This window comes from Salvelinus alpinus, chromosome 12 (genome assembly GCF_045679555.1).
Source record: "Salvelinus alpinus chromosome 12, SLU_Salpinus.1, whole genome shotgun sequence".
NCBI classification, from domain to species: domain Eukaryota; kingdom Metazoa; phylum Chordata; class Actinopteri; order Salmoniformes; family Salmonidae; genus Salvelinus; species Salvelinus alpinus.
Window position 1 is genome coordinate 18,747,265 of NC_092097.1, and position 16,976 is coordinate 18,764,240.

General features: G+C 42.3%; 1 protein-coding gene across 1 annotated transcript in view; it reads left to right on the plus strand.

Annotated features, from left to right (window-relative positions):
- The window catches only part of LOC139535642 (A disintegrin and metalloproteinase with thrombospondin motifs 9-like), a 68,049-nt gene extending 54,382 nt beyond the window's left edge, over window positions 1-13,667 (plus strand). Inside the window, exons 31-40 of the mRNA XM_071335254.1 lie at window positions 3,356-3,526; window positions 3,662-3,856; window positions 3,959-4,088; window positions 4,215-4,309; window positions 4,821-4,915; window positions 5,024-5,157; window positions 5,705-5,796; window positions 9,566-9,670; window positions 12,316-12,424; window positions 12,578-13,667. Of these exons, the coding sequence (XP_071191355.1) occupies window positions 3,356-3,526; window positions 3,662-3,856; window positions 3,959-4,088; window positions 4,215-4,309; window positions 4,821-4,915; window positions 5,024-5,157; window positions 5,705-5,796; window positions 9,566-9,670; window positions 12,316-12,405 (1,107 nt within the window). The 3' untranslated portion in view covers window positions 12,406-12,424; window positions 12,578-13,667. The remainder of the gene's footprint in view (window positions 1-3,355; window positions 3,527-3,661; window positions 3,857-3,958; window positions 4,089-4,214; window positions 4,310-4,820; window positions 4,916-5,023; window positions 5,158-5,704; window positions 5,797-9,565; window positions 9,671-12,315; window positions 12,425-12,577) is intronic.
- Window positions 13,668-16,976: the final 3,309 nt, after the last annotated feature.

The following is a 16,976-nucleotide window of genomic DNA, read 5'->3' on the forward strand; positions in this document are numbered from 1 at the left end:
CAACTGTGAGACCGTATATAACAGGTGTGTGCCTTTCCAAATCATGTCCAATCAATTTAATTTACCACAGGTGGAGGTGTAGAAACATCTCAAGTTGTAGAAGGAGGATCAATGGAAAAAGTATGCACCTGAGCTCAATTTCGAGTCTCATAGCAAAGGGTTTGATACTTGTAAATAAGGTATTTCTGTTTTTATCAGGATGTAACATTACTTTTAGACCAAACCAAATTGCTACTGCCTATGAGTAGAATCAGTGCCAAGTAAAGACTTGCAACCATAGAGTAAAATACTATATACGTGATCTACCTCTATGCTTGCAACCTCTACCTACTATCTATCCAAGTACTAGCAGGCCTACCTAATATAGGATAAATATTATCAGCAGGTATAGATGAACTCCATGAGGATTAGCTCCTACATTTGCTCACTACTGAGTGAAAATGCCCTCCACTGTTGCCCACCACCACTCTTATCCAGCCACATCTGGAACTACTAAACAGACAGACAGTCAGGCAGGCAGACAGACAGACAGGAGAGACAGATGGACACACACACACACACACACACAGCCAGTGTGAGAGCCAGGCCGAAAAAAAATAGACAAATGCTAAACAAAATTGTCTACAGTACAGTGTACTCTAATTAAAAGCTTTCAGATAGTAGTGCCCTAGCTCTTGAAAACCCAAGGCCATACAGCACTGGAGTCCCCTAGTAGTGCCCTTGTTCTTGAACAGCCACATACCGCGAGAGTAATTTCAGTGCATCATATCTTGCTTGCTGGCTGTGATAGAAATGATTTAATCATGCTAGTTAGCTAGGTTGCAAATTGTTTCAATACATTTTCTAAATGTGAAATTACAAGACACAAAAGACACCTAAGTGTGTTTCCCGATGTCCTCATTAATGTAAAGTTAATGCTATCTAGCTAGGCTAGTCAGTCCCAGTGACTAGCTAGTAGCCACTGAGCTCTTTTTATCCAAAATGGAAATAAATAAATAACAATCAAGCTTTTTCATACACGAGCTCACTAGTTAGCAGAAAACACTTGTGCCTCTCAGCATTGCCAGCTAGCTAGGTAGCTATCTAACATAGCTGTACTGGCCATTGTTTTAAGCTGCTAACTTTAGCTGGGATTTAAAAAATGAGGTTGAACGTTCACTCCAAAACAGGTTGACCAATAGATACACATCATCTATGCCTCCCTCTAAACCCACCTACACGGAATGATATGCCAAAACTTTTCAAATGCAAAAAAAGGCAGAGAAAGCAAATGGCAGAGTAACTTAAACAAATATAGAAAAAATTGCAGGCAAAAGAGGGAAGCGTTTCACTGAAAATGTTTTTTTTTGCATTCATTTACAATTCCGTTGTCTTGCCTTTCAAAAAGATTTCCTTGCAATACTATAAATTTTACTCTCAATATTTTTGGGTTAATGTTTTGCTTTCAATATCAGTATTTTTGTTTGCTGTAATAAGAATTTTGTTCTCAAATTCAAAAGGTTTGCTTGATACTAAAGGCACAAAAGTTAATCCATATGTGTGAGAGCAGTGCCTATGATAAAAATCAGATGACTCCATTTCTCTCATATTCCCCCTGCAGGATTCAACTCCTTTACAAATACAGTAGGCCCATAGAGCTGAAAACATACTGGATACGAGCTTTAGAGGCACACTGTGTTTCAACTTCTCAATAAATGTTTTATTGATCATAAGTACCTCAACCCAATCTGGTCTCATCAACTAATTTTCTTTAGGTAAAAAAGGCCCATGATCGCAAGTTATCAAACACTGCTTTCAGGCTATGTTGGTTGGGGGTAGTATTTTTGTTCAGGAAGCCTTAAATCTAGGTCAACAAGCAGCATGAAATCACTGCACTCAGAGGAGAGTGTAGCCTAATTAGTCGAGAGAGCTCGGCACCCCCTCACGCTGCAAACAGCTGGAGGTAATTATGGCAGTTCAGCTCCTGCTGCTGTGGGACGTTTGGCGGGTCAAGTTCAGTCTCAAGAACTCGACCCAAAGCAGTCACTGTTGCCTAGGGTCGGGTTTTCGTGACTAGGTCATGTTGCCTCACCTAATGCGGGAATTTCTTGTGCCTTTCTAGTCTGTTTAGCCACTGCTATACCTCAATATGCTTCATCCAGATCTACAATAATTGTATAGGTAGGGGGCCTACATCAAGCAATAGCTCAAACATGTGCTCTGACAGCTAGACACATGTTCATTTCTGCCATATCCTGTCGTTTTTAGGCCTAGTGCTTAAGTGGGCTATGGGTAGGGCCTAGTTTCTGGACCAGCCGATATGGCCAGTTAACCTGAGAGCTTGAGGGAAGGGTTTAGTGGAAATCTGTTCTTTATTTTTCTCACCATATATTGTAATAACAGAGGCTATGCCACTCATTCTAATAACTAGGAGTTGTAATATATCATTATATGAGCTAGGCTATGTTACTCTGTCCTTCTGTCCAGTATAGGTATTTGTAAGTATAGGCTACTTTGAGCTGTTCAAGTTATAATTTTATAATACCACATTTAGAATGTTTTTATATTAGCCCAAACTCAACAGCCTGCTATGGCAGGCTACATTCCACTAAGTCACACCATGGCTGCTCAGCTCACAACAATTCCAGGTATTTTAGTTGTTTGACAGCGTTGGACACATAAGGTAGATGAAGACCAGCTGGAGTGCATTCGTAAGAGCTGAGGTGTTTCTGACGCAAGGCAAGGCCTCTCTAAGCCCTTCCAAAAAAGCTTGTCGCTTGGATTACCACCATAACACAGTCCCACAGCGTCACAACACTTGAGTTACTACATACATCTGGATGTAGAGAACCAGGGTGACGGCCGGAGACTTCACTCAGCTTCAGTCAGTCCGGACTATAAACACATCACAACTGCTGTTAAGTCCATAGCACACTGCCATCGTGTTATTTAGTCAATTCTCACTCTTCATCCAGCATATTTGTCCAAGACTGTGTCAGATCAACAAGGTCACATACTGTAAGAAGTCTTACAGAAAGTCAAAAGAACGTGTTGAAATTGTGCAAATCCTAGTGTTGTAGTATTACCGTTAGTGGTCAGGCTCAGTAATGTTTTCCGCCTCCTATCTCCTGTTTTGATATCCATATTTGAAGTAGGTAAGGGTCTTAGATCAAACATAAAATAAATCTGTACATAAATCACCTTGACATTTGGAACCAACCTTTTTCTGGTGCTGAAAACAAACCCTAACCCCACCCCTTCAGTCTTTTCAACTCTGAAGACTCAGATAAGGGCTATGGGAAGGATTTTGGGGTTGTTTTCGACGACATTAACTTTGTTTTTCTCATTGTTTGTGATGTTCCCGCTTCCATTCCAGTGTAGTAAGTCGTGTGGGTCGGGCCACCGGCGTCGAGTGGTGCTGTGTATGGACCAGACAGGGGAGGAGGTCCATGAGATGTTCTGTGTGGATCAGAGAAGGCCAGATGACTCTGAGAGCTGTAATACCCATGTCTGTGAGTTCATCTGGATCACAGGGGACTGGACAGAGGTGAGAGTCAATGAATGGGCCTGTTTCAAAATGCAATCATGTCACTTTAATAATGTTATCTGACATTACTGTCCTATCTGATCGTGCTTGATTGCAGTGTTGTTATCTTATCGCATTTTCTCTCTCCCGTGGCAGTGCTCGGCCAGCTGTGGACAGGGATACCACAGACGCCTAGTCTCCTGCAGTGAGGTGCATGCTGGGAATGATAACTATGAGTATGGGCATCAGTCTTTGTCCAACTGCCCTGGGACCCCCCCTGAGAGCTACATGCCGTGTAGCCAAAGCCCCTGTCCTCCAACACACGAGTGGAGAGTTGGAGTCTGGGGACCTGTGAGTGGCTTCCAGTCTCTATGTATTATCAGTGGTACAGTATGTTTAGTGCTTTTTTCATCCTGGCAGGCTCCCTTACACCTGCTCTTCTCTCCCCCTCAGTGTTCAGTAAGCTGTGGAGGTGGGGTGATGGAGAGGACAGTGCAGTGTGTGTCTACTGAGGGACAAGGCAGTGACAGTTGTCCCTCAGACACTAAACCTGAAGCCAGCAAAGTCTGCAGCAGCCCTGCCTGTGAGTAGACATACAGTAGCCTCAGCCTCCACAGACTCCATAACTCCTGTTATACTGTATATGTGTGATAAACCTCTGTACCATAGCTATACCTCTCCTAAATATGTCCTTTGTTCTCTCTCTTAGGCCACCTGCCCACTAGCTGCAGTGACGTCCAGAGTCTGTCTGGCGTCCAGTCTGATGGTGAACAGTTTCTCAACGTACAAGGAAAAGCACTCAAAGTATGACTATGGTATCATCTTTCTTATTAAGTGCACTGTGCACCGTTTTATAACATTTTATATAGTGATTACTGACTTATTTTGCAAATGGAAATGGTAAATGAATAGAGAGAGTATCTATGACAATGTCAGTCAACAAAAACCCTGTTGGCCAGTGATCATGCTTGGCTTTACAGTCTGGTGTAGTCTCACTGACAGATGCAATACATTAGAAAATGATTGAAACTGAAGGGAAGTTCTTTAGTCTGTCTGTCTGTCTGTCTGTCTGTCTGTCTGTCTGTCTGTCTGTCTGTCTGTCTGTCTGTCTGTCTGTCTGTCTGTCTGTCTGTCTGGCTGGCTGGCTGGCTGGCTGGCTGGCTGGCTGGCTGGCTGGCTGGCTGGCTGGCCATTTGAGAAGGCCAACCCAGGTCAGGTTTAGAAATAGCGTGTGTCGTCCTGAAGAGGTTTTGATTTTAATTTCTGGGCGCGTTCCTCACTCCTTCCTCCTTCTCCACCTCCTCTTCCTCCTCAGGTCTACTGTGCAGGAATGCAGACTGACAGGCCGCTGGAGTACATCACCTTGACGACCGGAGAGGGAGAGAACTACTCTGAAGTCTTTGGCTTCAGGTAAAGCAACCTATGGGGCTGTGGATTACTTCATTTATCATCATGTAACACTGTCAAAAGTGTGGAGGACACATTTTATATGAACTTGGTGGCTCTTTTTCTCTTCAGACTGATAGACCCCACACAGTGCCCTGCTAACGGGACCAGGAGAGAGGACTGTGAGTGTAGGAGAGACTACACCGCTGCTGGCCTCTCCACCTTCACCAGAGTACGACTGGACCTCAGCAAGATGCACATCATCAGTGAGTGGGCCCGAATCAGCTGCAGAACACATTCAGCAAGGCCACATAGACTAGCCTACCAATTATTGAAACACACACACACGCTACATCAGATTTCATTACACTAACCTGAATGTCAATGCTAACCAGCTAGTGTCAGAGTACCATGCTTGGCTCCCCAACATGCTTGGAAGTCAGAGCCTCCTCCCCACTCCTCTCTATCCTCACATAGACATTTAAGTCCAAGCAGAGTGGGGTTAATGGGATCAAGATGTCTTTTAGGAGCACACAATTAAAGGGCCTGGGGGGATCAGTTTAAATTGCACTAAGTAGATGGAATTATACTGATATTGCCATTATGGTGACCCCTAAAAGCAAGACTGGATTCAGGTTATGTGAAAATGTACTAATTTTGGAAGATGTAGGCTGTTCTTTTGATGTTATATGAGCTGTCGTAGTTATGCTGACCAGTCAAACAGACCGAGCTATGTTCCCGACTCATTTTTCACCAAGCTTCTGTCATGTTTACTAATATGTCCTGCCATTGTTTCTCTCTCTTGTCGTTCAGCCATAGACTGGCAGTTTGCTTTCACACGCGACGGCCACAGAGTTCCCTTTGCCACAGCTGGAGACTGCTACAGCGCTGCCCGGTGTCCACAGGTAAGAACTGCATGGCCAGGGAGCCACTGGGAGAGAACTAGTGGAGAATAAAAAGGTTTGACTCAAGTCTTCACTAGGGCGTGAGTTCTGAGGTTAGGACTAAGGACTTGTATGGACTTAACTAGTCTTGGTTCATCTTGTTTACCAGCTGTGTCTTCGGTAGTGTGTCTGACCGTATAATTGTGCTGTTGAGTTCAATGTGTGCTTAGTTCCAGCAGAGCCTAATGCTCAAGAGTTTAGTCAGATGCTGAGTGTGGTGATACTGTGAACAGAGAGAGCAGGGGTGTGTTCTGTGAGTGGGGACCGAGCAGAGCAGACACACATGGCCTGAGGACAGAGAGAGCAGGGGTGTGTTCTGTGAGTGGGGACCGAGCAGAGCAGACACACATGGCCTGAGGACAGAGAGGCCCGTCTGTCTGAGGGGAGATTTGGAAACACTCCCTGCCTGTGCCAGTGTCTGCAGATCAGATCCTGTTAGTCTGTGAGAGGAGACGGCTGACACACACACACACACACACACACACACACACACACACACACACACACACACACACACACACACACACACACACACACACACACACACACACACACACACTGTCTACAGCTGGCAAACCGACACACCATGTGCTATCCCTCTACTCTCTCCCCTCACCACAGATGCTGTATGTGAGACTGTATTAGTCCCATGTCTTTCTGGTGTTGTGCAACGTCTCCCTCATCTGGGGTCTGCCCTCATATCAGAGACAGGGGAGTGTGTGAGGTACAGGAGCAAATGGAATGGTACCAAGCGCATGGAAACCATGTATTTGATGTATTTGATACCATTCCACCTATTCCGGTCCAGCCATTACCATGAGCCTGTCCTCCCCAATTAATGTGCCACCAACCTCCTGTGGTGTGAGGGAGTGCACCGGTACAAGGCTGTGGAGGGTGTCTGTGTGTATGTGTACACGTGTGTGTGCAAGCACAAGCTCCAGCCAGTGGAAGAAGGGGTTCTACTGTATGTGTATGTGTCACCTTTCCCACAGTCCCATCCAGCTCCCAATGTGCAGCACGTACAGTGCCTTCAGAAAGTATGTTGTTGTGCTGCAGCCTGAATATAAAATGGATTCAATTGAGATGTTGTGTCACTGGCCTACACACAATACCCCATAATGTCAAAGTGCAATTTTTGTTCATGACATTTTTGTTCATGAGTAAAAAATTATAAGCTGAAATGTCTTGAGTCAATAAGTATTCAACCCCTATGTTATGGCAAGCCTAAATAAGTTCAGGTTTAAAAAAATGTCTTAACAAGTCACAAGTTGCATGGACTCACTCTGTGTGCAACAATAGTGTTTAACATCATTTTTGAATGACTACCTCATCTCTACCCCACACATCTGTAAGGTTCCTCCGTCGAGCAGAGAATTTCAAACACAGATTTAACCACAAAGACCAGGGAGGTTTTCCAATGTCTCACCTAGAAGGGTACCTATTAGTAGATGGGTAAAAAAGAAAAAAACTAGACATTGAATATCCCTTTGAGCATGGTGAACTTATGCATTATGTCAGGACCCGGTGTGAGAAACAGTCACTAATAGTCGGCAGAACCCAGAAGATGAGGCAGACACAGCAGTACTAGAGACGGTGGTTTAATCAAGGTAAAAGAGCTTCAGGCAAAAATATAAATCCACAACGTCAAAAGTAAAGCCAAGAGAAAAAATGGATATCCTCCAAAATACAAAGAAAATCCACAAATTTGTAAGAACAGCAGGGAAAAAACAAACCTCAAAAGACTAATCAAAAATAAACAAGAACAAAACCAGAGAACCTCTGGAAAATCCAACAAGAGAAACATATGTTCACAGCATGGCTGGGGCTGGGTGCTAACATACAAACACAGCGCAAAGAACTGAGGAACACAAAGGGATTAAATACCTACAAGGAAATGACACACAGGTGCAAATAATAATTAGAACAAGGGAAAAACAAAAGGTTCAAAAAAGGCGCAATGGGGGCATCTAGTGACCAAAAACCTGAACAATCCTGGCCAAATCCTGACACATTACAATTTGGATGGTGTATCAATACACCCAGTCACTACAAAGATACAGGCATCCTTCCTAATTCAGTTGCCGGACAGGAAGGAAACCGCTCAGGGAATTCACCATGAGGCCAATGGTGACTTTAAAACATTTACAGAGGTTAATGGCTGTGACAGGAGAAAACTGAGGATGGATCAACAACGTTGTTATTCCACAATACTAACCTAATTGACAGTGTTTGCAATAAGGCACTAAAGTAAAACTACAAATATGTGGTAAAGAAATTATGTTTATGTCCTGAATACAAACCATTATGTTTGGGGCAAATACAACACATCACCAGAGTACCAGTCTTCATATTTTCAAGCATGGTGGTGGCTGCGTCATGTTATGGGTATGCTTGTCATCGGCAAGGACTATGGAGTTTTTTTTAGGATAAAAACAAATTGTATACAGCTAAGCACAGGCAAAATCCTAGAGGAAAACCTGGTTCAGTCTGCTTTCCAACAGACGCTGGGAGACTAATTTATCTTTCAGCAGGACAATAACCTAAAACACAAGTTCAAATATACACTGAAGTTACTTACCAAGACGACATTGAATGTTGCTGAGTGGCCTAGTTACGGTTTTGACTTAGGTGTGCAAATCTCGTAGAGACTTACCCAGAAAGACTCACAGCTGTAAACCCTGCCAAAGGTGATTCTAACATGTATTGAATTGACTCAGGGGTGGGAATACTAATGTAAATGAGATATTTCTCTATTGCCTTCTCAATAAATTTGCAAAAATCTCAGATTTTTTTCAATTCACTTTGTATAGTGTGTAGATGATTGAGAAAAAAACATATTTAATGAACTTTGAATTCAGGCTGTAACACAACACAATATGTAATAAATCAAGGGGTATGAATACTTTCTGATTGCACTGTATGATTTGTCTCCAGAGTGTCGCAGACTGCGGTCCTACATCCTTCAAAGACACCTGCTTTCCCCTCACTTTTCCTACCCTCTTCCGAGTCATTTCAGGAGATGTGTTTCCAATGACCCAAAAAGACCCCAATGAAAGCTATTTGCCAAAACATGTTGGTTTTGATAAGTTAATAAAGAAACATTCTATTGTTTGCCAAGAGTTAGTGAACATGTTTTTAATTTCCATCAACACAACACCACTTATCCACGCATTTAAATTAGCCATACACTACACCAGGGTTTCCCAAACTTGGTCCTTGGGCCCCCCCTGGGGGAACGTTTTGGTTGTTGCCCTAGCATTACACAGCTGATTCAAATAACCAACTAATCACCAAGCTTTGATAATTTGAATAAGTTGTGTAGTGTTCGGGCAAAAAACAAAATGTGCATCCCGTGGCTTCCCGAGGATTAAGTTTGGGAAACGCTGCACTACACCATGCTCTGTGAACTTGACTAATATTTATGCTTCCATACGGGAGTTTCAAGAGACACTCGACTGTAGATGCTTACCTCTGGCTGAATTATCTTCCCCCCTCTGTTTATAGCTGTTGGTACCGTAAAGCGTCTGCTATTTGTCACTGGGTTTTGTCTGGCTTATATCAGCTGGGCTTTGATGAAACGTAAATGCAGCTGCTGCATGTTAGTGAACTGCTCTCTACTGCTTTCTGTGGTTGGCGTGGTGTGGGGTGCTGATATCTCCCCCTCTCTCTCTCTCGCTCTCTCTCTCTTTTCTCTTTCTCTTCTTTCCTCCCTACTTCTATGGTTCCTCAGGGTCGATTCAGCATCAACCTTTCAGGGACAGGCTTCCAGCTAGCTGAGGAAACCAAGTGGATCTCACAAGGAAACTACGCAGTTGCTGATATACACAAATCCCAGGTAACAATATGATGCACATTCACGTAGCCTCATGGACGGAGTGATTTAGATTAGCGTCTTATATTCACATTCCTGGTTTCAGACAACGTCATTCTCCACTTTCCCTCCTTCCCTCCTTTCTTCTCTACCTCCCACCCTACCTCTCTCCATCCTTCCCTCCCTCTCCCCCTCCTTTGCTCTTGGCTTCAGAGGGGCCTCTGCTCTGGGCATTGGCCCAAGTGGACTCTGTATCCCAGACTCCCCTGGTGCCTTAATGCTGTTTTTCGACTGTAACACTAGTGCAGGGATCATCAACTAGATTCAGCATCGGGACGATTTTCCATAGCTAATTCTAACAGTGAGGACTTGTGAATAGCAAGGTCAACAACCTCTGCATAATCAAAACAGTTGCTTGGTGAGAAGGTGTTAAAGTTCACAGTTAGCCACTGTTATTTAAATAAAAAATGAAAAGTACCAGAGGCCTGGCTTTGGCCCCAAGTGAGGGCAGGTCCGCTGGAACCGTGGCCCAATGAGACAAAGGGGCTGGCCTCAGAAAAGTCTGAGCCTTTTGGGTAAACCACTGAGGTAAATCATGTATGGAAATGTGCTGTTATGTGACTGGTGAGAGAGGAGCCTTATTGGGCAGCTGCCGAGTGAAGTGGGCCCTCCTGGTTTTGTAATGGAGATCAGGCTGAAGACTGTTTTTGGCAGGGAGAAAAAGGTTGAATCTGTCTCAAAGCCAGTGGAGCTTTGGACACTCAAGGTTAGCTGAACACTGGTTGTTTTAAGTCAAGTGTGCTGGAGGGCACTCAAGATGAGAGTTGCCAAACTTCAGAGGAAATGCCGCTCCTATTCATTCCGTGCGATAGATTTCTGGGGAAATGTTTTACCTGTGTATTTCTAAACCTTTCTAAGCTGAGTGTTCTGCGTCTGTGCTTAGCTAATGATATTTTATTACTGTGTTTTTCCATGTAATTCATTAAGAGGCCCCATTTTTTTCACCTTTATTTAACCAGGTAGGCCAGTTGAGAACAAGTTCTCATTTACAACATTTTACATTTGTGTGTAAAACGTTTACAATGTAGTCACAGAGAACCTAAAAAATAGACCAAACCCTGAAATAACATTCAACTGAGTGTGCATGATATATGAGTGGATACATTGTGATTTGTGTTACTGTCACTAAACCATGTGCTATCCTGTTTACAGTGTTATCGCTTTGGTACTATTTTCACAAGTATGCGGTGAATTTTCAAAACTGTTGGTATAAAACTCAAACTGGTAGCACTTGTAACGCAGCCAGTCTTACATTCAAACCCTTTCATTGTGCATTCATTTTGTTTGCAGACATCTTTCACCACACAACCACACAACCAAATACAAGTTCATTGTGAAATATAATGAGTACATTGGTTTAATCACCAAACACTACATAATGATATCTTCTTAATGTAGTTATTTTAACAGCCAGTTAAAATCAAATAACAAAAAAAGCTAGATACATGTTTCAAAATTGTCCTTTGAATGTAGTATGCTACAGTGCTGTAAATTAGGCAATACACTTGCACTACCCATAAAAATATACTGAACATCACATTTTCATAATTTGTGTGATCAAAGTTGTGATCATTGAAGACTTCTTTCACAATATAATCACATGAAATAAATTAAAGAAACAATGTTTAGCAGGCACTAGTTTGCATCATGCCTGTCTTGAGCATTTGGCCATAGGTTCTCATCAAAATCGCAGTACATATTCTCATGGTTCACGCACCTGGTGAAAAACCTTTTGGCATGGCATACTGTAGGTCTGAACTGAAACCATTGCATGCCTCATCCATGGCTTCAAGGAGGGTGGTACGCTCATGTGGTTGTCAATCATACATCTTCCACCTGTATTGTGATTGTGTATTGTATTTTACAGTATTGTATTGTACTTGTGTAGTGGTCCTGTACGTGGCTTAGTTCATAAGAGCATGGCTCTAGCAACACCAGAGTTGGGTGTTCGATTCCCACTGGGGTCACATACCAAATGTGTGGACTTTTGTAACTTTGGTTAAAAACGTCTTCTACGTAAATGCAATATATTACGATATTACGGTACTGTATTGGCCATTGCAATTTTAACAAAGCAGTGTGAACTGAGTAGTTCTCAAAATCTGTAGTAGACAAACCGGTTTACATGTAACATCTACAGGTTTATCAAATGGCTAAGTGATTATCAATTAAGAGCAGTCAGATTAAGTAATAGTACAATTATTTTAAAGAGAAGAGAATCATATCAAAAGTAATGTGAGCATTGCATTGTGAAAGGCAATTACATTATATGAACATGTATTGCAATGTGAAACGTATTTCTAGATGAAACACTGACACTGTAAGTAAGCATTTCACTGTAAGGTGTACCTGTTGTATTCGGCGCGTGTGACAAATAACATTTGATTTGATTTGATTAAGTTTGGTGAAAAAGTGACTGTATGATTTTGTCTGTTGTACTTAGTTATTTCAAAACGTGCTTAAAGTTTTGAAACAACTGCCTTTTTGATGATCTGTTTTGAATTTTGTACTAAGAGTTGTGAAAATGTACCACATACTTTGCACCAAAGCGATAAATAAAAAACAACTGCATTATAGCCGAGTAAATATTGTTCCTCGTTTGTCCACAGGATGGCAGCAGAGTAACAGGAATGTGTGGGGGTTACTGTGGGAAATGCACTCCGTCCTCCGGCTCTTACCTGCTCATCACAGTGGCCTAAATCTACAGTGTTTAACCAGGTGTGTGTAATACTAACTATTCTTTAGAAATAGATCGTGTTTTATAGCTTCAGTCTGTTATTATATGTACCACCATACCCCTCCTCATCCTAAACATGTGTTTGTATAGTATAGTAAAGTATGTGATTTTGGCATCCCTTTCTCTCTTCACAGCTCTCTTCAAGCCAAGATGTCCAACCTCTCAGTGGTGCTACAGTAATGAGGATTCCATCCTCCAAACGACCTCTATTCCCTCCAATGTGTAAATATGTCAATAGAACAGGTGTAAGTACTGTACATAACATGGTAAATTACTTATTTATTATACTATATACTCAACATTTATTTTTGTATTGTAAGATAATTTAAGGATTGTGTTTTCTTTCTCTGCAACAAACACCATGGACATCTATTCGCATTGCATTAACTAGAACATAAAAATGTGCCTTAGAAATATTTAACATATTCACACAACATATTGTGTTTCTTGCGTTGTTGTTTCTCTCATATTGTGGCAGAGTTGCAGCCTGGCTCTTCTATGTCTTCTGAGGCAGAAGGGAGACTGTCAGTTTTGCTTCACGTTTGTGTGTACGGACGTGGGCACTTTGTATGTACTTCCTCTTTTACACTTGTAGCTGTGTTATGGTCTCGGCATTCTTCAGACCGGTTTTTCTTATGCCGTGTGGTGTCACTATCCAACCTTGTTCAGCGCCTGAGTGTTTATCAACCAGTGTAGTAAGTGCTACTGTATGTTCCTACCTGGGCCTTAGTGTGAAGGCTGTTTAGGCTGGTCTAATTACCTGGTCTACACAGTCGCCAGCGGTGATCAGTGGGCTGGTACATTAGTCAGGTGCTTTTGCTCTCTAAGGCAGATGGGAGAGACAGCCATGTACAGCTCTGGTACAGAGACGGTGTAGTGAACCGTAGCGCAGCGCGCTGTAAAGGTCGATCTGGGACAGCCAGGGGGAGTGCTGGTGCTGTCGAGGCTAGCACAGGCAGCTGCTGCAGAGGCAGATCCAGCCAGGTGTTTCTACCACAGAGGAACAACCCTGAGATGGGCCATATGCAGAGAGGAATGGGAATGAGTGCTTAAAGAGATAGCCATCGCTGTACAGTTGAGGAGTTCAATAATTCAGTAGGAGAGAGAGAGAGAGAGAGAGAGAGAGAGAGAGAGAGAGAGAGAGAGAGAGAGAGAGAGAGAGAGAGAGAGAGAGAGAGAGAGAGAGAGAGAGAGAGAGAGAGAGAGAGAGAGAGAGAGAGAGAGAGAGAGAGAGAGAGAGAGAGAGAGAGAGAGAGAGAGAGAGAGAGAGAGAGAGAGAGAAAAAACCCCTGCCTTGGTGCGACATACTTGAATATTTTTGCTGAGAGAGTGAAGTGAATGACATGAAAGTAGTGATGCAGAGCCTTAACGTTTCATACTTTTCCGTGGAAGTACAAGGTGTCACCCACCCAGAGGGAGTGTGTCAGAGGAATAGACAGTGGAGTGCCCCTGGGGGCTTTAAGGCCAGAGCAGAGACACAGCTAGAAGAGGAGAGGCTTGCAGGCTAATAGATCCAGAGAGATGTGCTTCAAAGCATCAGAAAGACTCACCTTTTGCTTTGTTTGTTCTGGGTCTCTCAGGTGTTGTGACAGGGAATAGCCGTTATTCCTTAGTTTTGAGAGAGAGGCCGTATTCCCATGGCTATAACTACATGAATCAAGCAGAGTTTACCTCAGGCCTACAACAACACCACTGCTCCATAGAGATTGGTTGATGCCTTAAAGGTCTAGGTGTCCAAATGCTGCCTCTAACAACTGCTTACTCTAAGAACTGCTGCCTCTAAGAACTGCTGCCTCTAAGAACTGCTGCCTCTAAGAACTGCTGCCTCTAAGAACTGCTCCACTCAAACAACTTAGCTTTTTTTCTCAGCCTTTATCTTATTGCCTTTCAACAGTCAGTCCATCATTTTGTTCTGTCTGATGTAAGTGTTTTGAGAATATCAGGGTACTTTCTGTTTGAATGTGTGTTTTCTTTATCTTATATACTGTTTGCAACCAATGCCCTTCATTAGAGTTTTTTATACGACTGTTATAGAAAATGAATGACAAATAATAAGAAAAACTATAATAATTTGTATGATTCTTTTGACATGATAAGATACTTATCCCAAAATGAATAATGTAAGTGACTGTGATGTTATAAGGAAGTTTAGTATATCAACTTACTGTACACATGTGAGGTTATTCTCGTGTGTATTTATTTGTTTGACAGGGTTTGGCGGGGTGGATGAACATTGGTACCTTAGATAGATTCAGAGGACAAAGCCATATTTGCTACATTTGCCATTTTCATAAATGATGCCTTGAGAATATCAGCAGGACATTTTCATGACGGTGCTTACTTTGTCATGGTTCCATCCAACCTTTCGCTAAAAGGGAATTCCACACCAATGTAACCGATAGCCATTCTGAATTTATTTTTGGAATCATATTAGTTTAGATTTAATTAAATGTAAAAAATTCAATGTTAACGTTAAATGTTTTATTGTCCAAATAATATCCTCCAGTGAAAAGGGATTGAAACTTTAGTCTGATTGTGAATATCTGATGATCCAGATTGTATATGTATTCTCAGGTGTTAAAATAAAGGGATTATTTGAACATTATTATATGTATTATATTTATGTAACAATTTAGAAACTCAGCAAAAAAAGAAACGTCCTCTCACTGTCAACTGCGTTTATTTTCAGCAAACTTAACATGTGTAAATATTTGTATGAACATAACAAGATTCAACAACTGAGACATAAACTGAACAAGTTCCACAAACATAACAGAAATGACAGAAATTGAATAATGTGTCCCTGAACAAAGGGGGGTCAAAATCATAAGTTACAGTCAGTATCTGGTGTGGCCACCAGCTGCATTAAGTACTGCAGTGCATCTCCTCCTCATGGACTGCACCAGATTTGCCCATTCCTGCTATGAGATGTTACCCCACTCTTCCACCAAGGCACCTGCAAGTTCCCAGACATTTCTGGGGGGAATGGCCCTAGCCCTCACCCTCCGATCCAACAGGTCCCAGACGTGCTCAATGGGATTGAGATCCCTGCTCTTCGCTGGCCATGGCAGAACACTGACATTCCTGTCTTGCAGGAAATCACGCACAGAACGAGCAGGATGGCTGGTGGCATTGTCATGCTGGAGGGTCATGTCAGGATGAGCCTGCAGGAAGGGTACCACATGAGGGAGGAAGATGTCTTCCCTGTAACGCACAGCATTGAGATTGCCTGCATTGAGATTGCCTGTGCGTTCCTGGCGTAACTCGGGCAGTTGTTGTTGCCATCCTGTACCTGTCCCGCAGGTGTGACGTTCAGATGTACCGATCCTGTGCAGGTGTTGTTACACGTGGTCTGCCACTGCGATGGCGATCAGCTGTCCGTCCTGTCTCCCTGTAGCACTGTCTAAGGCGTCTCACAATATGGACATTGCAATTTATTGCCCTGGCCACATCTGCAGTCCTCATGCCTCCTTGCAGCATGCCTAAGGCACGTTCACGCAGATGAGCAGGGACCCTGGGCATCTTTCTTTTGGTGTGTTTCAGAGTCAGTAGAAAGGCCTCTTTAGTGTCCTAAGTTTTCATAACTGTGACCTTAATTGCCTACCGTCTGTAAGCTGTTAGTGTCTTAACGACCGTTCCACAGGTGCATGTTCATTAATTGTTTATGGTTCATTGAACAAGCATGGGAAACAGTGTTTAAATCCTTTACAATGAAGATCTGTGAAGTTATTTGTATTTTTGCGAATTATCTTTGAACGACAGGGTACTGCAAAAGGGACGTTTCTTTTTTTGCTGTGTTTATATATATCTTATTCCACATTTCCCTCATTGTTGATCTTTTGATAAGTCTATGTATTTTTTCATTTTTTTCTACTTTTAAATGATCTTAACAAGTATTATAATAAGAAATCATACATGCTTTTGTTTAATATGCAAGTACTTATTGTACCTTTGAATCATAAATGATTATGAATTATAATGCAATTGTGACCTAAATAAAACATACCTCTTTATTACAAATCATACCACTTTATATGCTCCAGGCAAGCCATTTCTCCCAGCAAATGTTCATATTTATATGTCATGTCTGCATAATAAGTCACATAGTTTAATTCTACGATATGAAATGTATGATTAATGTATGAGATGAGATAAGGGAAGGATCAGAGGAAGTAAAGTCACTGACCCAGCTCATCCATTCCTATGAGCACATCTTATGCTAATACATCGTTTTCATACACAAACCTGACCTTGATGTAACAAGCTATGATGCCTATTATGCTCCAATCAATGAAAGGATATGTCTCTGCCATTAAGCTCACATTGCTTTCGTTATTGTCACTTTGTAATTATGGCACTTTCCCCACCATACCATAAAGAACTGGTTTATGCTGTGTGTATTTTTTTGTGGATCTAACTCTAACGCCCCCCATTCTTTATTGTTTAACTGCCTGTGTTTGGTTTGTCTATGAGGGTCTCAGCAATTACTGGTTGGTAGGTTTCTCTAAAATGTGCAGTACTGTGACCATGGTC